The sequence below is a fragment of the Sordaria macrospora genome, chromosome 7 (assembly GCF_033870435.1).
Source record: "Sordaria macrospora chromosome 7, complete sequence".
Lineage (NCBI taxonomy): Eukaryota > Fungi > Ascomycota > Sordariomycetes > Sordariales > Sordariaceae > Sordaria > Sordaria macrospora.
In genome coordinates, this window is record NC_089377.1 from 876,298 (window position 1) to 901,437 (window position 25,140).

Here is a 25,140-nt window from a genome sequence, read left to right on the forward strand (position 1 = left end):
ATCTGACGACGTTGCTTGGCTGCCCCGGCCTAGCCTTGCCAGGGCTTGTTTGACCTCTGTGGCCTCCATGTTTGTGGGGCAAGGGCCATCCACCATGGAAGCCGTCCTTATCGTTATCGTGCATTTCCATGTTAAAGGTAAGGTACGATCCCTTTGCGACTGAGGTATGACAACAAGCCAGGAACATGATTAGAACTAGATAGTTCTCTTGTACTGAAATTCTTACAGAACTATTAATTCTCCTCGTTAATCCATGTCCTCTCAATTCTCATAATTCCCCGTGTTGGTTTACATGTCTGTCGTTCATGTCCCAGATCCCATGCCATCGATGCCCTGCTTGAGCACAGGTGCCCCGAGCGATAAGATAACGAGGAGAAAGAGGGGTCATCTTTCAAGGTACCTTTACCTTTCCGTACCTGAGTACCTTGTTTAGGTACCTTTGATGCTCAGCGCCAGTCAGTATTGATTCTCAAGTTTGTCAAGCCTCCAACACGCCTCTCCTCCAACATTTCTCTATCAACATTAGATCCCTGGGGTTATGGACCTGTGTTTACCATCTAGTCCTCAAACAAATGTGCTGTCAGTATTGAAATACATGTCCCATGACTTGGTTCAGCTTACCAAGAGATATTTGGGTTGGTGGCCAGCGACTGAACTTTCTAGAACAGCTACCTACCAGTCTTTAGGTCGCTTGGATTAGTGATGCTTTGTTAGTGAAGTACTTGGGCAGATGCAAGTGCCGTAGCAATCCGCTGACTGTGCAGGTACCATTACAGCGTCTGCACCGCAAGAAGGTACGCAAATACAGCGGGGATGTTGCTTCCAACCCAGCAACTGTCAAGTAGCCGGTCATCATCCCGTCATCACTGCCATCCCGTCACTGCCATACTCCATGAGCAACCGTCGATCCAACCAAAGCAGTCAAACACCGAACATCAACCACACCGTGAGAAGCACGACAACCAACTGCAAGACAACACCTCCAGCCCGGAGACCCCAGCTCGTACGACCTTCCAAGTCCAAGCTCGAATATCTACACCGCAGCACGACTCTTTTCAACTGTAAATAATACGTATTCGATATAATATCCATCTGATTTGCGCAATCCTCGACCCAAGCTTTCAAAAGACTCTCGCCACTCGCCCTCCCTCCGACCTTCCGTGTTAGTGTTGGGGAATCTCGAATATCAGACCAAACACTCGGGTCACTAGTCATGTTTCCCACCTTTACTGGCAACTCGAGAAAAGGTCGAAATGTCAACCTCAGCGGTCAACGGACCAGTAACCCTTTCACCAGCACGTCATGGGGCGCCAGTTCAGCAGCTGGGGCTTCCAAAACAGTAGCGCATGCCCAAGCAGAACGTCAACAAAGACAGCACGAAAGAGATCGGATCAGGGCGGCGCAACGGATACAGCGAACATGGAGGGCACATCGCGTGCGACGGAACCTACGAGATGAGCGGCGCCAGGCTATCGATCGTCTGTACGAAGCCCAACCCGTGGATGCTAGCCAGAGGTCAGCAAAGGCATTGCCTTTGGTGTTTGCTACCTTCCAGGCCTTCGACGTACAAGACCGTCATAGGCTAGCTTTGGTCACCCAGGATTGCTTTCAAACAGACTTCATCGCCTTTAGCTCGGGAGTGGTAGATTTGGTCAGAGTGGGCAAGCTAATACGGATACTGCTTGCTGCTTTGACGAGGTGAGCAGTTCATGCCCTTGGTTTCAAATTATCATTTCACAGCTGCTCAATCATGCTAATGCAAAGGTGACATCTGGATAGGTGCGATCTCGAGAACGAGCAGAACGAGGTGGCTCTTTTTCTACGAGCCCTTGGTGCGATCGGGACTAAGGCGTCAGACCTCAAAACGTTTGAACAAACTCTGGGACAGTGGTACAACGTGCTTGGGAGGTTATGCCAGGAGACTGGTTTGCCCTCCTCTACCCAAGAGATAATTTGCAGTCTCGTGGTTGCACCGCTTGATGTACCCCACGGTTTAGGTATGTACCATTCCTTTGGACTCTCCCCATCGTACAAGAAAGCTTCTTTGACTAACTGTGGTCGTCCGTTTCTATTTAGATTCCATCAAACATACAGCCTACCAAAACTTGGTTGTTTCTGTTCTGACACAACCCGACCTGGCGCGATGCTCGAATCTGTTGACGAGACTAGCCGACAGCATAGACCTAGATCGGCTGTCGAATTATATCATTGACCTCTCGCATAAGCTTCAAAAGCATGATCCGAACGCTATCCTCTGGCTGATCGCACACTACATTGCCATTAAGGGGGCGAAGGAGCAACAAACCTCACGGCTTCTATTGATCAAGACCCTAGAATCACTCTTCCCTCTGTGTTCGGCTCAAATAAGGTCAGGTTTTGCTGTTGTTCGGCCAAAAGGATCGGAATACTTTTCCGAATCCGAGCAAGATGGAACAGACGCTCTGCCCCCTTTCGTCCGACAACAGCTTCAGTCGCTAGTTGGTAAAGGAGCCATCCAAGACCTTCTAAGTGCTTTTACTGCGTAAGTGTTCTTCGCCCTTTGCTGATTTCAAGCGCTAACAACCGTAGAACTACCGGGAAGACATCTACTTCAGCGGATGACGACGCCAGTCACCTGGCTGGCTTCATCATTACGTTGATCAACATCTTCCCTGCTTTTAGCGAGGATATTCGCATGTACCTTTATGTGGCTGATATCGCAACTGCTGAAGGTGGTGTCCCAGCGGCCAAGTACTTCTGGAATGCCACACAGAAGACGTCCGTGTTCTCCGATATCGCGCCAAGTAAAAACTCTACACTCGAATTCCTTCGACGCAAGCCAGCATCACCAGCAGCTGAAATGGTGTGGCATCGAGAATGGAAAACCGTTCTTTTGTTCCTCGAATCTTTCATTTTCGTTTTGCGGCTCATGGACGACGATGACTTCTTCAGCGCCCTAAACCCCCACCATGGCTTCGGCGGCCCTTCCTCTCGACTGCGTCTGGCGTCCATGTCGCTCGGTGAACTGAAGCTCTTGACGCAATTTCTCAAGCACCTCAGTTTCACAATGTACTACAACGCTGAAGAGCTACTGACTGACAGCCCTTGGACCGAAAAGCGAAATTCGACTCGCCCGAGAGGCGATGGCGCTCAAGCTTCCAAGGCCGACAGCTTCCTTCCTCCCGCCGGGGTCGACTTTACTACGCTCAGAGACTTAGCTACGACAGCCATGAAGATGCTTTACGAGCGGGACTCAAGACGACCATTTTTGCCCGAAGGCCACTGGCTGATGACATCCAAGTTCGACATGGAGGGATTTCTTGCGGCTGTGGTTCTTGAAGAGCAAAGACAACACGAGCTGAGGAACAACGAAGATGGCGAGGACAGCTCGGAGGATGATCAAGAAGGATGGTCTCACTATGCGCAGCTTGAGAACCTCAGGCAAAAGAATAAGAAGCGCGCCCGCAATCACTTGATGTCTGCGATAACTCCGAAGCTTGAGATCCTGCGCAATATGCCTTTTGTTATCCCATTTGAGACGCGCGTTCAGATCTTCCGACAGTTCATTCAATTGGACAAGCAGCGCAGACGCGGAGGAAATGGCGACCCAGACATGTGGAGAGCCCATATGATAAACAGGAGCTTTGGTCCCCAGCACCCCTTGGGTAGACACTCGGCCAAGATCCGGAGAGGCCGAGTTTTTGAGGATGCTATGAAACAGCTGTGGGCACTGGGCGAAGGACTCAAAGAGCCAATCCAGGTCACGTTTGAAGACGAGTTCGGAATGCAGGAGGCGGGTATCGATGGAGGCGGCGTCACCAAGGAATTTCTCGACAGCGTGACCACGGAAGCCTTCACTCACACTGAACTCTTTGTCACGAACAGCAAGAACGCCTACTACCCCAATCCCACCCTTATTGATCGGATCAGACACATGTGGACCGGGGAACCGGAGGAGACACAGGCTGCTGTTGAAAGGACACTCAAGGAATACGAATTCCTGGGCCGAGTCATCGGAAAATGCATGTACGAGGGAATCCTAATCGATATCGTCTTCGCCGGCTTCTTCCTCCTCAAATGGGCCGCCGCCAACGACACCCCAGGTGGCGGCAGTAACTCACCCGCATCTGCCTCCGCCACCGGCGGCTACCGCGCCAACATCAACGACCTTCGCGAACTCGACGAGGAGCTCTACCAAGGCATGCTCAAGCTCAAAAACTACACCGGCGACATCCAAACCGATCTAGCTCTCGACTTTACCATCACGGACCCTATCAATATTCCCGGCGAACCCACCCGTACCATCATCCGGCCCTTAATCCCCAACGGCGAATCCATCCCCGTCACCAACGAGAACCGACCCCTCTATATCTCCTACGTAGCCCGCCACCGCCTCGTCCGCCAACCCTACCCACAAACGCGCGCCTTTTTGCGCGGTCTAGGCTCCATCATCGACCCCTCCTGGCTCTCCATGTTCAACCAACTCGAGCTCCAACGGCTCGTAGGCGGCGACTCCTCCGAAATCGACGTCGAAGACCTCCGGCGTAACACGTACTATAACGGCGTGTACGAGATCGGCGACGACGGGGAGGAACACGAGACCATCCAGATCTTCTGGGAGGTGATGCACGAGCTGAGAGACGAGGAGAGGAGGGAGGTGCTGAAATATGTGACGAGCACGCCGAGAGCCCCGCTGCTGGGATTCGGGCAGTTGAGACCGAGGTTTACGATTAGAGATGCTGGGCGGGATCAGGAGCGGCTGCCGAGCGCGAGTACGTGTGTTAATTTGCTGAAGCTGCCGCAGTATCGGAGTAAGAGGAGGCTGAAGGAGAAGTTGCTCTATGCGGTTAAGAGTGGGGCTGGGTTTAATTTGAGTTGAGCTTACGAGGCAAGCTCTGAGATGTAAACGCGCGAGTATAGTCAGACAGACAGATAGTACCGCGGAAGAACATGCAGTGTGAGTGCGTGGAAAGGACTGGTCTACTGATATCTGCGGTTGTTAAAGAGATGCGATGGAATGGGATGGTTTGACTTTGGCGTTCAGACGGTTGGTTTATCAAGTCTTTCAGGGACGTAAAGCATGAAGCAACTGATTTTCACCAGAAGCGAAATTGATTGATGACCACTTGAAGTATCCGTAGTATCCATATTGAAATGAGTGAATGAATGTCCAGTAATAATGCTATCAACTAAGGCAAAGGAAACACTGAAAGAAATTGAGAGACAATCATTCAGGCAAACAAACAAAAAAGACCGAAAAACTGACAAAACCCATCCCCTATCCTATGATGAAAAGCGCAGACCAACTGGCCCTTTCTTCACTTACCGTAAAACAGACGCAAAAAAGCCAGAATCCAGACCACCGACCAATGCTCCGTCCCGGTGTAGCTGTAGCCAAAGCCCTATCCGTATCCGGTTCACCCAAACACCCTAGTACACCTAGTACACCAAGTACACCGAGTACACCTTAAGCACCGAGTATGCTGATGTTCCCTCCCACCGTCCTTATCCTGTTCCGTCCCATTCCTTCCAAATTCCATGTCCATGTCCAGTCCAGTCCATAGCACCTTGTCATCCATACCTCCATACAAACCTTTCAAAAACCAAACACCTTTCCCGTCACCTCAGCGTGACTCATTGCTCCCCCCTATGATGCTGCTGCCCCTCATGCATACTCCTCGTAGTTCCACCACTTGCACTGCCATGATGACCATGACCACCAGCATCAGCAACCAACCTCACCTCTCTCTGCTCGCCTCCCCCTCCATGCTGCCCTCCTCCATACCCTCCTCCATACTGCCCCCCATACCCTCCATACCCTCCCCCTTGCTGCTGTCCCTCCAGGGTACTCCCAGCCCTGTACCCTCCATTTCCACCATAACCACCACCATACAACATCTCCATCAACTTTCCCTTCTGCCTAGTCCTGACACCCTCGAGATAAAGCCCCACATCCTCCAACCCCCTAATCTGCTCATCAACCGTCAACGTCGAGCTATTCACGCTCCTCACAAGCGGACTAACCAACTTTCTCCTCAAATTCTCCAAACTCGCTTTTAATGCTAATAATTTATGATTATGTTCCACCAAAATCCCCTTGTTGCGAACCGTCTTCTCCCTGACGTTCAACAGCAGTAAGCGATTCCGTTCGTATTTCTGGATATCACTCGCTTTGGCGCCCAGGATGCGAGTCCATAGCGATGACAATAAATCGGCGTGGAGGGATTCTTGCAAGGAGGACTCGCGGACGACGGTGCGGGCTAGGTTGAGGAATTGGTGGTCTATTGCTTCGAATAAGGCGAATATGGCGAGGGAGTGTTGTAGCTCGTTGGTGATGGCTTCTTCGAGGACGGCGAGGAACTCGTTGAAGGTGCGCTGGAGGGTGGTGCGGGTGCGTTGCGGGGTGGAGGGGCCGAATAAGGAAGTGGCGAGGAGGCCGAGGCGGGTGGGTTGGGAGGTTGAGGGGTCTTCGAGGATTCCCAAGGTGGAGAGGATGTTGTGCATGTTGTCGAAGAAGGAGGAGAGGGGCGGGGAGGGAAGGTGTTGCAGTTGGGAGAGCTCGCGGCGGGCCCAGTCCATTACTATTAGGATGCTTTTTTTCCGGGGATGTTAGTGGCGGATTTGGTTTGGGGGGATGGGATGGGAGGAAAAAAAACCATACCCGTCGATGTCACCGTCTACGTTGGCAAAGAACTTGGTAAGTTCGATAGCCAACGTCTTGAGGCTCTCGCTTAGCTCGTCCAGCTCCTTGACGATAATCGGCGCCGATGTGAGGTTACTGCTCCTAACGCTCTCGCCTAGATCCCAGACCGCCACGCCCGTCGCTTGCAGGTCGCCCACTTGCTGGATGCCGTTCTCCGAGTAGTAGATGAGCGGCTCAAAGGAGCGCGCCACACCGGCCACCTTGACGAGGTCAGGCACGGGGCTCATGGACGCCGGCTGGAAGAGCGAGCGCATGGCGGCATAGGAGAGAATGGCTACGAGCCCGGACAGGAACATGGAGGACCATGACCTGGTTAGCGGGCCGAGCCATTTTCGCAAGAAAGCAACAGCTGTTTCAATGGGTTCTGTGCGCTGATGGACTTCTGCCCTGACCGCGAAGCGGAAGTCTACAACGAAGTGAAAAGTGACGGAGTTAGCCGTGGTTCCGTGGTTCAGATTGTCTTACTTTTCTTATGTCATGATGGATCTTTCATTTGTTGGGACTATGAAGGTGGATGGTGGAAGATGATGAAAGGGAACAAAGGAATCAAAAAACGAACAGTTGTCAGGGCCCTTACGAGGCAACCCCCTCAAAACCATGCCCGCATCCTCCTCCATCGGCTCTTCCTTGATCTTGACATCGTCTTCCTCGATTACCGGCGCTAACCTCTGGTGTTGCTGCTGGCGCAGTTCGGCCTGCTTTTGCAACTGTTGACGCCGCGCATATTCTGGTTCCGGACTCCTCTCCTTTTCGGGACTCAAGCTTCCCGTTGGTAGCCTTGTCCTAATGGCTTTCTGCAGGATCGCGTCCTGGTCCATATCGTCTTCATTCATGCTATCATACTCGGGACTGGTTTCGAACTCTCTTGACCATCCGCCGTTCCCTAGTCCGCCACCGAGACCGCCAAACCCGTTCAACAAGAGCGGGTCGATGTCGTTGAGATGCGAATTAGCCTTGCGCCAGAAGCCGCTGCTGCGGTCGCCGTTGCCGAGGCGCCTCCAGGCTGGCGGGCTGTAGCCACCGTGTGACGTTTCCCCGCCATCCGCCTCCTGGTCGCTCATGTCGCTCTCCGTGTCGTCGCTCCGGAAACCCGAGTGCACTGAGGGGTACCCGAACGGTGTCGCCTGCTGGTGGGGATGATGGGGATGCTGGGGGCGCGGAGTTTCGCCTTTGGCCGAAGTAGTCGGGAGGGGGATGCTGAAGAACCGGCTGTTGGACCGGCTTACTGGGAGCGAGTGACAGTGCTCGAAGTCCTCCAGTGAATCGTCGAGAAGGTGGTCGAGATGCCCTAGGTTCTTCAGCGGGGCCGCCGTTGCCGCTGTCATAGTTGGCAAAGATTGGGCGCGGGCCGTAGCTGATGACGTGGCGCGCGATGGTGCTGCTGGTGGCTGGACTCGGTGAAGAATCTCTGCTGGTGCGGTAGATGATTTTGCGCCCGAACGATGAAAGTCCTCCACTCTTTTCCTTGCCTCTTTCTTTGGTCAACCTCTTTGGGCTGTTAGTAGGACTGATTCCGTCACTGCTAATGTTGCTGTCGTTGCTTTTCTTCCTGCCAAAGAACTCTAACAGCGCCGGCAATTGCTTATCGGCGATGGCTTTCTGTTGACGTTGTCGGTAATGTAGTTCCTTTCTTTCTATCCCTTGCGCGCCGTCGTGGTCTGGATAATACTGTTGTTGATACTGATACTGTTGATAGTAGTCGTCGTCGTCGTCGTAGTCGCCGTCGCGATACTGATGCTGATGATAGTTGCGATTCCAATTCCGACGGTTTATCTCTTCGATCCCCTCTCGATATCGTGGGTCTCTAGGCGCAGTCGAGTATGCGCCGACCTGGTGTTTGCGATGGCTGCCTTTGGCTTTGTCGAGGAAGTTGACTCGGAAGAACAAGGCCTTTAGTGAAGCGAGTTGCGGCAGGTAAAAGTAGAGGAAGAAGAGGAGGACGGCCAAAGAGGCGACCCAGGCACTTGGGGCAATGGTTAAGCTGATAAGTGATACGTTGTTGTTGACGGTGAAGAGTGACTGCATCGGATCGAAGTGGGAGGAGACGGGAGGAGGGCGCAAGGCAGCAATCGCAATGGTCGCAACACCGATTGAAGCCAATTGCCTGCTTGCGCTTTGGGGAGAACGGGTCAGCGCTCTTCCTTTCAAGTTGCTATCGTGGTCGCCTGGCTTTGCTGGTTATGCGCCGGGGGTAGTCGTGGTGGTTTGGTCAAGATATCAGGGTCCTTTGGTGGATGTGGTGGACCTGGTGTCTTGAGATGTCGAGGTGAAAGATGGGGCACTCTCTGGGATGATGCTGTGGATGGGTGGTGGTGGATGGGATGGATGGATGTACTGTACCGTTCCTTCGATGGGATGGAATGCGGCAGCGGGGGGGGCGTTCGGGCGCTAAGGTTGAATCCGGAGGGGGAGAGAGTACCTTTCTCAAGAAGAGGTACCGTTAAAGTGCTTGCATATGATATGGATGCAGTCTGGTGGTGGTCAAGCGAGTGAGTGAGATAAGCCAAGACTTTTTGACCCTGTCCAACACTGAGATGGGATTCGCTATTTGGTCCTCGACAAAAGATGCCTTGCGAAGGATATGTATAGAATAAAGCTAGTAATGGTCGAGTTGGGAATAGAATGGGTTGTAAATGGACATGTACAGACGAGGATCAAGATGTGCACGAGATCAGGACGTCAGGTCCAAAGTTGGAACATCCAGTCCCCAGTCGTCGTCGAGGGAAGTCTCCATCATATCCCCAGGGCATGATCTCCACATGCCATGCCCATGCCCCATGCCCTGGTCTCTCTGTCTCTCCTTCCCCCTCATCCCCCTCCACTCACCCACTCACTCACTCGTTCTTGTCCCTGCCACCATCTACGCAGTAAACGATATGGCTGGACGAGGAATCTCCCGTGAGACACACATACATAACAACACCCCCGAGTTGACTTCCACTCACAAGTTACAACGGCTCTCCGTTTGTTTACCTCTTCTTCGATTCGTTCGCTACAGGGTCTGGACAGTCTCAACAGTCCAAGGGAGGACAGCAACACCATCTCATTGGGCGTTTTATTGTCTACGACCTGGTGTTTCACCGCATCACAGTTTGTCGAATCGTTTTGACTCTGTCCGTCTCCCCGTCTCCCCGTCCGTCTCTCTTGTTTGGAATCGGTGAGGGTGAGTGAGGTTGCTCACTGCGTTTCGTTGGATACAGCGGATGAGTGGACGACTCTCTCCCTCCCTTCCATTTCCCATCTTTTTAACTTTTCCTCCCTTTTTTCTTTTCTTTCATCTCGCCTGTCTGTCTTTCTTTCTTCCTCTTCGTTTTTTTCTTGCTTCTTTTCAGTTCCTCTGTCTCTCCCTTCCGACAAACTCCCATATGCTATAAACACAGCCTCCATACCATACATCAAGTCCAGTCCATCAGATTCCGTCATTCGTTTCTATCGTCCGTCTGTAAAAGCCAAAAACGTCATCCAAGTGGGTCCACCAAGCAAACCGTTGTCGTCTGTCGAACGGACCGACGTCGTTGTCATGTGAGTGGGGCATTTCAAAAAGCGGGGCAACCACTCGGCTACGTAGGTATCGCCCCGCTTCTTAGACTTATCGATAACTGATAGGACCGTCTCCTGGTCCTCCAGTCGTCCTCCCCCTCCATTACAACTGGACGACTTGAACGACGGACGGACTCCAAAGGACTCCGAAGAAAAGAAGAGTTACACAAGACTTGGAGGCTTGAAACCAAGGAAAGCCAACAAAGCAGTTCTCGGTTGATAGGAGAAGAGACAGAAACAGATGATACGATAGAGAGAGAGAGAGACAGAAAGAAAACGGCACTGTGACATTGTGACAACCACGGTGAAGAAGAGAGACTGATGAATGAAAGTGAGAAGAGAGAAACACGGCAATTCTCGGTTATTACCATAGAGAGTTCTAGATGGCTGGATGGACGCAAATGAGTTGAAGATGAACCGTAAGGGTTGGTGATGGGTGGCAGACTGGGTAGGTACCATACCACACCACACCACACCACACCACATCACACCTGGCATTTGACGACTTGATTGGAAAGGAGATCGTCGAGATAAGACATCTGATCTCACAAATCACAAACCCTCGGTGTCAGGCTTGGGCTCTTAAGTAGAGATGTAGAACATTCATTATCAGATCGTCATCATCATTATATTACTTAGTCCTCGTTTGACCCCATCCAACCGTAGTATAGCAAAGCAAAGAGCCACCCTCGCCAACCCAACGACAGACCTGACACATTGCAAAAAGCTAGAACATTCAACTACCATGGTGAAAGTGGAAGTGTGAAGAGACTGAGAATCATATGATTTTCCTTCTTAGGTACCTACCAACCGATCCTAAAGTCCTATCCTCTGGGCGTTAACTTCAAAAGGACCGCCCGGCGCCCGCTGCTGAATCTGATATGATCTGATCTGGATAACTGAGCTGATAAGCACCACAGGCACCACCTTTACCATACATAGTCTTCCATGTCTCCATGTCTCCACGTCTTGCTTAGCAGTAAAAGTCCGTTGTGTAATTGATACTACGCTTTTTACTTTTTGTTCGTTTTTCTTTTTCTGGTTTGGTCTCGTCCCAATTATTTTTCCATTGCCGTCACGGTAGAGTTGAGTTGAATTAAAACGACTGACTGACTTGCCCCCCCCCCCCCCCCCCCCCCCCCCCCCCCCCCCCCCCCCCCCCATTACATCCACCACTCTCATTTCCCTTCCCAGCTGTAACGACTGCACCTTTCCTAACCTACCCTAAACTCCAACCATAGTAGTCATACGTTGTGTTGTAACCCGTATACCAAAAAGTTCACAGTTAACTCAGCCAAACTCAACTCAACCACACCGCAGGACCCGGCGTCGATTTCTAGTCAATCTTTGCGCTAGCCAAGCTCCTTGCCGTCGGGTTATTGATGTTGTTGACCTGGTGCGTCGTCGGCAGCCTCTTGTACTTGCTCTGCTTCCTGAGGCGTTTCCTGGCCACCATGACAGGGACCGAGCTCTTGGTGACGAGGTAGTTGGAGAAGGAGCCGAGGATGACACTGTCACACGTTTCACGTTAGCAAGCAACTCAACTCAATCGAGCGAAGCGAGGAAAAAAGAAAAGGTCTAGGAAAACTCACCCCTTGAGCGCACTCCGACCTCTGCTCCCCAAAATCACCAACGTCGGGTTCACATGATCAATCACCTCCGTGATCAAATGCTTGGGGTTCTTGCAATGCAGAACCTCCACAATCACCCGCACCTGCAACCTCGTCTTGCGCAACAGCTTGGTCACTCGCTCACTAATCTCCTGAACCGCGCGGTATCTCTCTTCCTCGGCTCTGCTGCGCTCCCGGCTCGAGTGCGAAGGCGTCGGCGACGGATCCTCGCCAATCGCCGATGCGCTGTTGCCTGTCGCTAGCAAGCCCGATGCGTCCATGCTTGATGCTGCCAGGGGGGAGAGCGTGCCAGCACCTCCTCCGTGTTGTATGGCGCTCTTGCTGTTGGCCATTCTGTCGAGCGCCGTGGCCGCCTCTCTCATGGCTTTGGGTTCGTCGGGGACCATGCCGGTTGCGAGCGAGTTGCCGTCGGCGCCGAGAATGCCTGTTTCTTCGTCCACACAGTAAATAGCTATAAGGGTGTCCCCGTCTCGGAGAACTGTGCCGATAGCCCATTCCAGAGCGTGTGTCGACTCCTCGCTAAGGTCGGTGGCCACCAGATACTTGCGGGGATGGTTGTGCTCGTCCTGAGTCTCCTGAACCAGCTTGGAGTACTCGCCACGCGTGATGATCTGGATAGTCCGGTGTACCTCGGGCTGACTGATGATCTGGGTCATGGCGAAAGAGAGTTTCTGAGCACGCTTGATATCGGTAAGATCCGCCTCAGTGTCCGAATCGATAGGCGTCCGAGATCCAGAAGGAGGAAGATCGAAGCTCGTCGCAGGGTGTACTCCAGACCTGCGAGTTCGCCCTGATGGTCCGGTTACCGTGATCGCGGGTTCGTCGAGGAGAGAGCGGTACTTGTACTGAGGCTGTTGCTTTTCCACCTGAATGCCTATATCACCGACACCGTTAGCAATCTCGTTCACACAACGTAATCTGAACAAGGGAGGACTTTGGACATACGTTCTTCCTCTGCCGCAGCCAACAAGCTCTTAGCCTGTCTGTTTCCCTGCGCAGACTCCGGAAGCTGCTTTTCCTGGTTTCCAGCGTTATTCCGGGCAGCTTTCCTGCCCCTATCTGACTCGTCGTCGTCGGACGAGCTGCCATTGTCTTCACTACTGTCTTCCACCAACGGGTCGCCATCCGGGCTCATGTAGTCCTTAACCAATCTCCCACTTCCAGGCGTATCGTCCGATTTCTTTCGTAGTGTCACTTCTGCCAGATTGCCCCCAGACCTAACGAGAGCTGCATCTGACAGGTGTCTGTACGCAGTGTGCATTTTGTAATCCAACGCCTCGTCGAGCAACGCCCTTCCGGCAGGGCTAAGCTGCCGCTCGGCCAGCAATTCGTGGGGCGACTTGGAGCGCATCCCGGTGCGGCCATGCGGGGACTTGGATTTGGACTTGTTCGAGGGTCGTGCCGTCGAGACGCTAGGGCCGGGAAGCGAGGTGTGGCGTCCCCTCTCACCGGGAAGAGCCAGACTGCTGACGTCGCTGCCCCTCATAACTTCAGCCATTGACGAACTTTGGCGCTTTCCGCCCTGTGTAACTCGCTTGGGGAGAGCTTGACCCGTATGGTTGGGGTTGGTAATAATGTCGCCGAACTGGTAGCTGTTCATGGGGTTATTTCGCTTCGAGGCCCTGGGGCCGAAATCGGCTGGCTGCATTCCTGCATCTGACATGCTGCGTGAATGTTGGCCGTTGTGGTATTTGGGTTCTACAGGCGAGCTGGGGCTGCTGAGAGGCGTTCTGGAACTGCTGGTGGCGCTCGGGATGTCGAGCATACTGCGGACAGGTTTTGGCGGGCCAGGGGCGATGTCGAGCATACTTCGTACCGGGGCTAGATATGGCGAGGCGGTCTTAGCATGAGAGAGCACGGGGGAGATGGGGGAGGGTAACGGGGAGCCAGGAGAAAGGTGATCATCACCAATATCTAGCATGCTGCGCACGGGAGTACGTGGCGTCGTGAAGGGTGATGGCGAGTGGCCTTCAAACGTACTTCCAGCGCGAGAACGCGTTCCTCCTTGGCCGTTGTTTCCTTCCAACAGGGCGAGGACTTCCCGCCGCTCCTCATCTAACATGGCCTCCATCGACATGACCTGGGGTTGTTGGCGCGCCATGATGGGCAAGCTTCGATGTGGTATCGGTGATGAACACAGTTGAATTTTCGATCAGTCTAGACTAGGAGGATATGGATTCGGTAAAGATAGCTGTAGATGCCGATGTTGTATGCAGTCTAGAGCAGCGGTTTCGTTGCTTTCGGTTCGGGTTTGAACGTGTGAAAGAATATGTGAAGATTCGTTCTAGGTAATGACGATGTCGTGTAGCGGCGGCGGTGTGTGGCCGTTATACGGTAGGTAAGGGCGGCGTTGCGTCAGCGTGGGATAATGACGACAGGAGGAAGATAGTTCAAGCTCGCAATATGCCGAACCAGCATTGTGTTGTGCGAGGGGAAAAAGGACAAAAGGAGGAAGGGAGGAGTAGAGGGGAGATATGGATAGGTGACTGGGGAATGCTGCGACGTTTTCGACTTTGTGGTTGGGGGAACCTCCTGCTTCACCACCACCTCCCAACTCAGCTCCAGACACAGACAGGCGCAGTGACTAGGATGCTAGCAAAATGCTAGGGAAGTCTATTCCTGGTAGGCTAGACTCGGGTCTTGGGTTGCTTGGGTCTTCGGGTTCTAGGTCTTGGGTGTGGACTTCAAGGCTGGGCGAGACTAAAAGTGTCCGTTTTTGCAGCAGACCTTCAGTCGATCATGCACATGTTGCGGGGCGACTGGGCTGCCACCTTTGTGATCGAAGCTCTTTTTTTCCTTCTTTTGCTCCTTTCTGGGCTCCAAGGTCGGTTTCAGCGACACGTTGGAGGCTGCTCAGAGTCACTCTCTTTGCTGCTGTTGTTGGTTGCCGCCAAGGATCTCGCCAAGGCTCCTTAATTGAGGGCGAGCAGCACCGACTCCGTAATGCCAAGCTGCGGCCGATCAGAAGACTTGAAGAAGAGGGATGGGATGCTGCAACAAAGCATCACGTCAAGACAGTCTCTGTGCCACCAAACTGCGGGCTGGGCAGGTGCTGGGCAGCGTCACTGTGTTTATTGTGTAGGGCTTGGAATATCCCGGATACCTGGACGACGGGACAGCTCAAGGCAGGACAGGTGGTTGTTGTGTTGCTGTCGGGCTTGTCTGGGCGGTGTTGCTGTGTTGTTGTTATGTTCGAAGGTTGTTATTTGTTGCCTTTTCAAAATCCCGTCATCACAGAAATTGGATGCAAGTTTCTGCAAATTGTCAAAGTGGCATGAATGAGTGCAGTCAGTGGCCAGATGTCGGGCAGAAGAAAGAAAGTGATCGGCCAACGCCGCATTGCATCAATTTATGTACATTTGTTGTAACAAGACCAAAAGATGGGTGGATGTTGATGGAAGAACCCCAATAAATCTACAATATAAAGTTATAAGGTTATTTGTTGCCTCCGCTAGGATCTCCGCCCCCGCCCTCCAAGTCAGGCGTTGGAAAGGGGACCTGGACTTTTACGTTCGAGAGCTCCAATGGAACATTTCATTTTTGAAAGAGAGCTCCAACACTGCTTGAACTCGGTCAGACGGGAGCGACCACACATCTCTTGATCCACCGAGAGTGCGCTGCGCCGCCGATGGCTCCACAAGAGACAGCGACGGTTGTCGATGATCCCTCTGTCAACAGCCACGATATCAAATTGCGTGTAATGTGTTGCAATGTCATGAGAACAGAGCCATAGCAACTGTTGAACTTTGAGATGGTTACATATCGACAAGACGTAATCTCGCATGTGACGGATGTTTGCGTAGTCCCTTTTGGTTACATCACTGTGTTCTGTGGTTAGGGTTAGCTGTGGCACTTCAGTGACATGGTTGGAGCTCTCTCACGACGGAAATAAATGACGTGGGAAACAAAATAAACATAAGGGTAGATAGGCTCACGGTAATCTTTTACAGTTAGGAAGATGAAGCTAATCTCCGTGGCTTTCCCTCTTTTATTAGACTTTCTAAGGAACCTCAAACACACTTCTCACAACAGGGATCGCTCCTGTTGATGGCCCTTCATACTCCATTCGAAACGTACGTTATTCGAGCTTTTACGAGGCTCATTGAAAAAGTCATCCAAGAAGACAAGAAACAACCTCATCATACGACAAGCCGTGGGTGGTGTCAGGATCATGTAGGGCTTGTAGAACAGATGGCCTAACTCATGTGTCGATAGCTGAGGAGGCTCACTCCAGGCTGAGAGTTTATTGATAACCATTATTTGTTCAAACAACATGGTAGCCACAACTAAAACAGACGGAATCAGCATGTCACCCCCATCCCAATGGCTATGAATGCTCAGGACATCTCACGAGGACCATTCCCACTATTTCTGTCACTAGAACAATGACAAGGAATAGTAGGCAGCCGGCTTCACAAATCGAACAAAATCCGGTTCCGGCCTTTTCTCTCTCTAGGAAGCATACATGTCCATACAGAAACACACAAAAAACTAGTATACACAGAACAAAGGCCTTCGTCGGGAGGTCAGCAGTCAGAGACTTGGCTGGTTGATTTTGATTTCGCTTTGCTTTTTCTCTGTTATTTGATGTGATTGGTTTTCTTAACAAAGTTGTCAAGTCAAGCCCAAGCCAAATCACATCTTCTTGCCCTTCATAAGCAGCGCCGGCGCGTTCAAGTTGGCTCTGGCGGCCGTGCCCTGCTTGTGCAGCAACAGGCGCTTATCCCAGACCGAGCTCCTGCCCTCGACGACGGCGACGATCTCCTCGGCGACTCTGTGCGCGAACATGGTACGACCAGACCCCTTGCTGGGCTTCTTGTTGACCACGTCCAAGATCCACTTGAAGGCCGTGGAGCGGCGCTGGCGCGCAGGAATCGGCTGCGGCACTTCGAGCGAGCGACCACCACCGGCCAGACCCTTGTAGCCGCGCAGCTTGATCAGGGGCGCCACCGAGTCGATGGCCACCGTGAGGTACTCGACCGGGTTGAGCGGCAGGTGCGAGGCCGGAGGGTGGCCGGGGATCAGAGGGCGCGAGGGGTTGAGTTTGGGAGGGGGCGAGGAGCGGAGGTAGTTTAGGATCATGGCCATGTCCTGTCGTAAGAATAAAAGGATAGGTTAGCTTTTGGTCGCAAAGAAATTTGAGGTAGCCATCGCCATGGCCATAAGTTCAACATCGGGGCAACCGTCCGTCCGTCCGTACGTACCCTCTGCGCCTTGCTCAGCTTTCCATCCTTCATAAGCAACTTGGTGGCGTGGCTGACGACCTCCGAGTAGCGGTACTTGTGGTGCAACTCCGACGGCAGCGGCAGCGTGGGCAGACCGTACTTGTGGCCCTCGAGCGAGACGTCGGCCGCCTTGACACCGTATGCGATCTCGGACAGCTGGGACAGGGCGGCAGCGTTCTCGGGGGTGACTTCTACTGGTGGTGGAAGGTCGCCATTGTTGCTGTTGGTGGTCTCGGTCGAGAACGGTTGTGTCCTTTGTTGTTGCTGTTGTTGTTGTTGCTGCTGGACTCTGGGTGGTAGCCTCGACGAGGTGGTGGTGGAATCTGTAATGTAGGTGCGCGCCTGCACGGCGGCGGCGGCAATCGATTGCTTCTGAGGCAATTGGTTTGTCCGGATGGACAGGGACCGGAAGGCGGCGCTGAGACCCAACCTCGCAGGCATTTTTGGGTGGTTGTGATGCGGGTGGAGAGTGGTAGTGGTGGTGTTGAATTTGCTGGGTCGATCGGTTTGCGACGACGACGACGGTGGTGGGGTTCGGTACACACACACACACGGGGCGCGGAGCGAGAATGGAGGCGACGGACGGAGGGCGGAACTGGCTCGGGAAACACCAAAACACAACACGGGGGCGGACACACTACTACACGCACACAACCCGCGAAGCAAGCCGGGGGACGGGGGAGGGACTCGAACACTCGTGATCTCGGCGGACTCTGCAATGTTTGGCCAGCGGCAGTGGCATCGAGTGGAGCATCCGGAGAGCGGGACTTCAGGAACAATTTTTGGGGCCGCCTTTCCGGAGTTTTCCCGAGGTGCGGCACCTGCATTGGCGCGCTTCTGCGGCTCAAAAAGACAAAAACGAGGGGACGCACAGACCACAACCTTAAAAAGCCCTCAAAAAAGCCACCCCCCTAACCAACATCCACACTCCATCCGACATCCGGACGTGGGCCCCCACGCGGCGTTCGTTGATCACCCATCCACCTGGTCTCCCGGTTGTCACCTTGTCCTTCCATTTTTCCATCCGGTTCTCCTTGTTCGGACAGTTGGGACAAGGTCGGCATGGGCATGGCACCTTGATGTCCACCAACACACACAGTTCACGATCTCCAACTGCACCAGTCTAGGTCCTCATCCTGTGTAATGAGCAGTGACCCAGGGGTCCAACAATCCACCCCATCCCAACATCTTCCCCCGGATTTACGAAGCATCGAGTAGTCTACATACATGGTCAGATGCTCACTGGCTATGTATGAGTCCGAAGCTCATGTCGAGAACATCACTACCTCGTATCTACTTCCATCTTTCCCGCCTTCCCGCCAGTTAATGTTGATGGAAGCTGCTTGACCGCCTCCCATGTCTCAAGTCTCAACAGCATAGAATAATCAGTCAACGTCAACGGAGATCTGACCGTCAAAACAGGTCAGTAAATGCGGTGAGATCACGACGACGAGAAAGGAAGTAAGCAAGCAAGCTTTCCGTTACATACATACATCGAAGATATGTTGCCTACGTATGGTATTCGGTAGTATCCCACCCTTTCTCCGCCTCGCTTCGCTTCGCCTCACCTTACCTTGCCTCACTCTCGATACAGTAGCTGCTCGATAGGTAGGTAGCTGGTCAACAATCAATGTCTACCTGTCTCCCATCAGGACCTGGAACACCAAAGGCCTTACTCCCATCTAGGTATCAGTTAGCGGTATACCGCTCTGGGTGTGGGTGGGGGGCACTCTTGCTTGGGAAGGTATAGTCGCGGTGTATACAACACCGTATACCTTGAGGTAAGGTAGGTATCCCCTACTATGCTATGCGGTCTACCATTACCATACATAACCTGCTTGCTGGCTTTGTTATGGCCGTGATATGAAAGCTGTTTCCATCCATCCATCCATCCATCCATCTTTGCATTGTCTTGTCACCTCAGCAGCATTGTTTGGGGGGACTTGCGTGTTGTTGTTGATCTAGATACACTACACACTGGAATACACGGCAAACTGCGGGTCTGTACCTAGGTATGTAGCATCCATACATAGTACTGTAATGAAGCTGTAAGAAGCAAAGTACTTTGACGTTGAGTAACGACTGAAGAAATGGGTAGTAGTGCAGTCATAGATGGATAGGCGATCATCCGTCTGCGCTGTTAGGTAGGTATGTAAGTGGATGAACTCATGAAATCGTCTTGTGACCTTGTGACTACCTAACCAACGAACTCCCTTTCCGCCTCGTTCGTTCGGCCCCCCGCGTCGGTGTCTACTATGGTACATACAAGTCCGTTCACACACTCCAGATAGACGGAAAACAACATGAACGTGGGCGACGATCCAGCCATTGAATATATAGTGTGGTCCGGTCGCCGGTCCCGGACCCGGCTCCGTGTTATGTATATATGTATCTCCCTCCGCTCCGTCTTTCTACACAGTACATACCTACCTTCATGTGGAAAAGCCACTTGATGCAGGTATTTACGGTATTTACAGGGTCGGTACGTACTAGTTCTACATCCCAGCTCTCATACAGAGATCAACATCGGGTTTCATGTCACACAAAGTCACCAATAAGACTCCTTCAGAACCTGGGACTTGCCCTGGTCATGCAAGAGCCACGTTAAGCTGCATGGGGAGGGCGCAGCAAGTGGAATGCCGCCTACACGTACCTACACTAAGGGTGGTCACGGGAGAGAGAATTGACCGTTCTTTCTTACCTTATACATTGGTCAATGACCACTTATGGTACACGTGTAGATGCTTTTTCCCGGGTGTAACAAACCTGATTGTCATCTCTTCAACGGTATCTGACGCTTTTCCTTCTTTACTCCATACAGTACATTGAGGCTTTTGACGGTAGGGCTGCCCAGATGATGTTCTCGAGATCAGCGTGTAGGGCTGCTGATTTTCGGGATCGTCAGTCAGCTCATATAACTTGCGTGTACTTCTCTTTCACGTGTCAACGGTTTGAGATTGTGAAATAGCTCTCCAGATGCTGCAAAAAACATTGCAGTCTGATGATATTCAGGAATTTAAAAACGCTCACTCATTAGACCAACGGTGCTGAAAGGAAATGACATAACCAGTCGTGAAAGCAAACAGAGAAGCCCAGCCTCGTAAACGCTCATGACAGTCATCGTACCACTCAGACGACCGGGTCCAACCAGTCATCTCCCCTCATCCCATCGTCTTTTTGAGATGAGTCGTAAAGGATTAGCTCCCGAATTTTGCGTCTGCCACCACCAGCCAGCCAGTCTCCCTCCCTCCATTTCTTCCTGGACTGTTCCCTAACACCAATCAAAACTTTTGTCCAAGCTTTCGCGCGCAAATGCCTCCCTCCCTGATAATAACAACCCGTAACCGTCCCGTTAACCGTCCCTCCCGCCGTCTCCTAAAGGAGATAACCCCAAAACTGCTGATTAAAAATGCCATTATTTCAAATATCCCTCCTCCTTGTAGATTACCACCCAAATAAGCAAAACAGAAACGAAACAAAAAGGGTATTGAAAGGTGGCAATGAAAACATGAGAAAAACCGAAACCCAAACCCCCAAGCAAACAACCCATAGGCATTTGCCCATTTGGTGTCCGCCTTGTTGTGAGACAACCAAAGAATGTCGGGCAGGCCTGTCACCTGACAGACGGAGGACCCCTTCTGATCCCAGTCGAATTCCATCCCTCCAACAAATCATTGTCGTAGATACGATGCCACCAGTAGTGTTGGTAGGGAGGAGCAAGTCAGCCCAGGATCAAGGGACTCGACCACCAATATGCGGTCAAGAGTCAACCCAAATCCCTAGCGAGCTAACGAGCCACAGCATCCTCCAAACTTCCATGCATCATCTCCTTGTGTCGACCATATTGATGATTGGCGGAGTGAATTGACCGAGACTCCAGAGTTGCTGAACCCCCAAATCTGACAGACTGGTCTGCTCCGGACGGGTGGAACAAGCAGACTGCCGCAGCATCGCTTTGTTCGACCCAACTGAACCATCCATTGGTTTCTCCCACTTTCTTCGTAGCCCTGGCGGTAGTAGGTGCTGTTTATCGTGAGCGATCGCTGCTACTCCGAAGCAAGGCGAACACCATGATGCAGGGCCGCATGGTTGTTGTCGTACAAAACAAATCCAACAAAAGGAAACGCCGTCGGGGCTAGATATGTGAGGCAACACACACAACGCCGTAGTAAAACAAATAAGGAAGCGCAGAAACACCATCACAATCATGCCGATCCAGCGGCATAATATCGGACGACTCCCGCAATCACCAGAGGCTACCCCGGCTTGATGCCGATGATGGCAATCTCGTTGCGATCATGCGGTTCAGGGCCACTTCAGCGGCATCCTCCTTGGCGTTTTCGAGGTTCTTGCCGTCGAACCAGAACCTGGCGTCGATGAACTGCCCGTTTATTTCCACACGGGCAGACCAAGCAGTACGGCCGCCTAATTCCAAACATTAGCTTCGTGGACATTTCCCAAGCCCATGATCAAATTCATTGCTTACCTCTCCGGTCTGACACAACGTGGAACTTTGGAGGAGGAATCTGCATGCTCTTGCAAGCATCTACAAGCGTGGTTAGCCGATGACACAAGTAGAACACACACATCAAAGCCCAGCATACTTTCGAGCTTGTTTTGCCACTGCTTAGACATTATGATGGTATTTGGTGGAGATGTAGGAAATCGTGTAAGTTGTGTGCAGGTATTTGGCTGAAGTGTTGTAGTGTAGATCGAAAGGGCGGGAAACGAAAGTCGAGGTCGAAAGGCCGAATTTGCGGAGTGGGCGAAGATGAATTAAGCGGCGTGAATAAGTGTGTGCTCGGTTGAGTGAAAGGATGACTTGGGTGAAGACCTTGCGGATATGGATCGAAATGGAAAAGAGCGGTTCGTGCTTTATTATACAATTCGTCTGGCCCAGGAAGCAGGGAGCGCTTGTACCGTCGAAACGAGTCGGGACTGATGTGGCGGAAGTGGATTCGAGACGTTGTTGCTTGTTCTTCCCATACACCCCTGGACCTGCTGTCCTGCGTTTATTCCACGGGATACCTTCGATTGTTTGTTCGCAAATATGCAGGAGCATCAGAATTACCACTGGCAATCCACGGGCTAGTGCATCATAAGTAGACCAGGGAAATTGTTCCTCAAGCGGACGGTAACTTGAGAAGGTAAGGACAAAGTACACCGGACAGAACACGGAACGGAGGAAACAGAGAAACAAACGTAGCTACCACGGGAGATGATGGCCGAGGATATCCAGCTTTGTCAAAACAACGGCTAGCCGATGTATGTTGATTTGCTCGCTTGAGCCGTTACGGTGCTCGTCAAAGGAATGAATGGTAATTTGTTACCCGACCTTTCACCTCTGAATTCCGTTTCCTGTTGTTCATCGAGGTACTCCGTACGCCAAACACCATCGTACCGCCTCTTGACTGTAACACTCGGGAGGGAATCATTGGAAGTGGAGTGTGCCATGACACTTGACGACAAGGTCATCTTGCATCCGTACAGACCACGGCATGCTCCGACCTTTGGTGTGCTGCACGTACTCAGCCTGGGTAAACAGACAGATCGCTGCCGCCGGAGAGCAGCGGCGGCCATCGTGGACGCACGGTAGACGGTGCCAGACCTACACGTTAAATGTTATGGGGCATTTGTCCAAGGCTGGTCCATGACAGTAGCCAGCCAAGATGCCGGAGAAAGCGAATGAGAGAACACAAAACGGCGGAAAAGCCAAAGTGACGCAGTGAGATGCCGATGAGACAAGAACAAGTTATCCACTTACGCAGGGTCTTCAGATGTCTGCACTAAAACCCATCGCAACCGGTGCCTTGGGGTCCATTGGACGTGAGTGCTCACGACAACAAGAAGCTTACCACAAGTCGTCCCAACACAATTAGACGGTGAAGTCGGTGGGTAGACTTTTTTGAACGGCGTTCCCTGCACTTGGTGGTCGGAAAGCAGCCTGTTGGAGCAGCATGTAGGTGCCAAGACCACGAAGACCGGCCTCTGAGTTGTCAGTGCCTCTCACCTATCCAGCAACCAGGCTAGAAGTGGGTATATCCGCCCCTCCACATGGTGGGGGAGGATGGTTTTCTTTTTGTTGCGAAACGCAGCTAAATCGAGAACCACGGGATTGATCCAGAGGCAGCGAGAACGACATCTTTGTTTCAGATATCAGTTCGAGGGTTTCTGTCTGGACGGTCGTCCACTGCTTGTTTCTTTCGACAGTCAGACGATAAGCTTTGCCATTGAGCTAATGATCAAACCTTGGATCAGGGTCGGCGAGGCCGGACGTATCCCGAACGTTTGATGTCCACATTTGTTGTAACCCCTTGGCCGGGCGGATTGGGGTTTGCGTTTACAGGACCCAGACTGCTGGGCCAAGCCGGTCAACAACGTCAACCAAGATCGGAGGTGTGTATCAGGCGCTAAACAAGTAGAAAAACGTACTACATGTCATTGTTGTCGGTCCGCGATACAAATGAGGGCCAATAACGAAGGATCTCATAGCAACGGAGAGTGCTATTCTATTCGAGACGGATCCGCCAAAGCTGTTTGTTACCGGCCCCTCGGGAGGATTCAATCAGCAGTGGCCATCCAGAGTGCCTAGCCACCTAGGTAGTATGCAATGCATGTTGCGCAGCGAGTAATGGCATTGGCTGTTTTCATCAAGCTCGAAATATTATGACGCTTTGGGCCGGCTAGTGCACCGCCTTTGACGATGCAAATCCACATCGTCAAGTCTTCCAGGCTGACTGCCGGTCAAGTGGACTATAGCGAACCGTCCGCTCTAACGTGCAACGTGCGAGAAAACGGGGTGTGGTTTCGTCATAGCATAGAATGATATTCTGAACCCGTGATACAAGGCACTATGTTAGCGTCGTAGAAGTTGAGATGCCCACGGGATTGGCCGCATGCCTTTCTTGTCATCTTACTCTTCTCATAGCCAAAGTATATGACAAAAGGTTACCCGTTGGCGAGAAGCTAATTTGGGTCCTCCACAGGGGGGAAGGGGGGGAGTGTAGCTTGGCCTAAAAGACAAGCGTATCGAATGGGCGTTATTCCATCTCTGACAGTGGTTACTCCTGCCTTAACCGTAGTTCTGGGGGGGGATCGTGGCGTTATGATGCATCTCACTGATCCTGTAGGGTAGGACTGGGGAAGGTCCACTTGCGACAGGGCAACAAAAGTTGATCGGTCCGCAGTTTTTAGAAATCGGCTTGACACGCGGCTCGCCGGTAGCCGCTCGTTGATCAGTGTGGTGTGCCACGCGCGTCAGGGACGGTGAGCGACAGAGTCCAAAAAGGAAATAACTCGCAGAGCCGCTTCTAGGATGAGAGCGGATGAGGGCCGTAAGGTCGAGTCCGGCGGCCAGAGCTGTCTGGATCTGGTCGGCCGAACTCAGTCGTGCACCCTTTGAGGGCGAGGAATTAGCCGCCTGACCAATGATGAGCGGGGAAATCGGCTTCGTTCGTGTCACCGCGTCAATGTGCGTACCACGCCGGCTGGGCATGAACGGCGCCGGGGGTAAGAAGTGGTACAGACGGTTAATCGATGCGGAAGCGTACAACCGTCGGGATATGTTTGGTATCACTATGGCGTAGGTGAGTGTTTCAGCAGAGCCGTGACAGCTTTGATATGGTGGTTTATCCAATCCCGATGGATATTGGGCCGAGTGGGCAACCGTGTCGCTTGAAGAGCGGTGGCCGGTTTTAGAGTCGGAGAATATCTGAAACAAGCAGGTTGAATAGCCTAGACCCCTAGAGGCTCCTTATGGACAGGCGATTTGCCAGAAGAATGACGATGAAGCTATTTAAACACGGCGGAGGATGGGATTTGTAGGGCACAACTGACGGCGCTCTTCCGTGTCATGTCGTCGTTGGGTTAGGAACGATGGTCAGATCATGGTGGGCGTACATCGTTCGTCGATTTGATGCCGCAGTCAGACCCCGGACGTTGACCTTTCATGCGTCGGCGAAGAACTGTCTGGATTCCCACAGGCCTAGGGACACTGATGGATTCTTGCAACGGCCTTTCTGCCCCGTCGGGACAGGGCATTCTAGCCAACTTGGGAGTTGCC

General features: G+C 52.4%; 5 protein-coding genes across 5 annotated transcripts; 1 reads left to right on the forward strand and 4 right to left on the reverse strand.

Annotated features, from left to right (window-relative positions):
* Positions 1 to 815: 815 nt before the first annotated feature.
* SMAC4_03444 (uncharacterized protein) lies at positions 816 to 5,362 on the forward strand. Its single transcript, XM_003353079.2, has 4 exons — positions 816 to 1,698; positions 1,780 to 1,997; positions 2,077 to 2,521; positions 2,569 to 5,362. The coding sequence occupies exons 1-4, from the start codon at positions 1,214 to 1,216 to the stop codon at positions 4,856 to 4,858; spliced, it is 3,438 nt and encodes a 1,145-aa protein (XP_003353127.1). The 5' UTR covers positions 816 to 1,213; the 3' UTR covers positions 4,859 to 5,362.
* A 101-nt stretch (positions 5,363 to 5,463) lies between these two features.
* On the reverse strand, positions 5,464 to 8,707 carry SMAC4_03443 (uncharacterized protein; the record flags this gene model as incomplete). Its single annotated transcript, XM_003353078.2, has 4 exons — positions 5,464 to 6,571; positions 6,641 to 7,088; positions 7,260 to 7,850; positions 7,909 to 8,707. The coding sequence occupies 4 exons, from the start codon at positions 8,705 to 8,707 to the stop codon at positions 5,614 to 5,616; spliced, it is 2,796 nt and encodes a 931-aa protein (XP_003353126.2). The 3' UTR covers positions 5,464 to 5,613.
* A 2,673-nt stretch (positions 8,708 to 11,380) lies between these two features.
* Positions 11,381 to 14,607, reverse strand: SMAC4_03442 (uncharacterized protein). Its single transcript, XM_066089946.1, has 3 exons — positions 12,799 to 14,607; positions 11,815 to 12,727; positions 11,381 to 11,733 (listed from the first exon to the last, which is right to left on the reverse strand). Exons 1-3 carry the CDS (start codon positions 13,952 to 13,954, stop codon positions 11,559 to 11,561), a joined length of 2,244 nt encoding a protein of 747 aa, XP_065947682.1. The 5' UTR covers positions 13,955 to 14,607; the 3' UTR covers positions 11,381 to 11,558.
* Positions 14,608 to 16,127: 1,520 nt separating this feature from the next.
* Positions 16,128 to 17,804, reverse strand: SMAC4_03441 (mitochondrial 37S ribosomal protein uS7m). The gene is made up of 2 exons (XM_003353076.2): positions 17,058 to 17,804; positions 16,128 to 16,944 (listed from the first exon to the last, which is right to left on the reverse strand). The coding sequence occupies exons 1-2, from the start codon at positions 17,517 to 17,519 to the stop codon at positions 16,489 to 16,491; spliced, it is 918 nt and encodes a 305-aa protein (XP_003353124.1). The 5' UTR covers positions 17,520 to 17,804; the 3' UTR covers positions 16,128 to 16,488.
* A 2,196-nt stretch (positions 17,805 to 20,000) lies between these two features.
* On the reverse strand, positions 20,001 to 22,103 carry SMAC4_03440 (uncharacterized protein). The gene is made up of 3 exons (XM_003353075.2): positions 21,683 to 22,103; positions 21,565 to 21,624; positions 20,001 to 21,503 (listed from the first exon to the last, which is right to left on the reverse strand). Exons 1-3 carry the CDS (start codon positions 21,711 to 21,713, stop codon positions 21,325 to 21,327), a joined length of 270 nt encoding a protein of 89 aa, XP_003353123.1. The 5' UTR covers positions 21,714 to 22,103; the 3' UTR covers positions 20,001 to 21,324.
* Between the last annotated feature and the right edge of the window lie 3,037 nt (positions 22,104 to 25,140).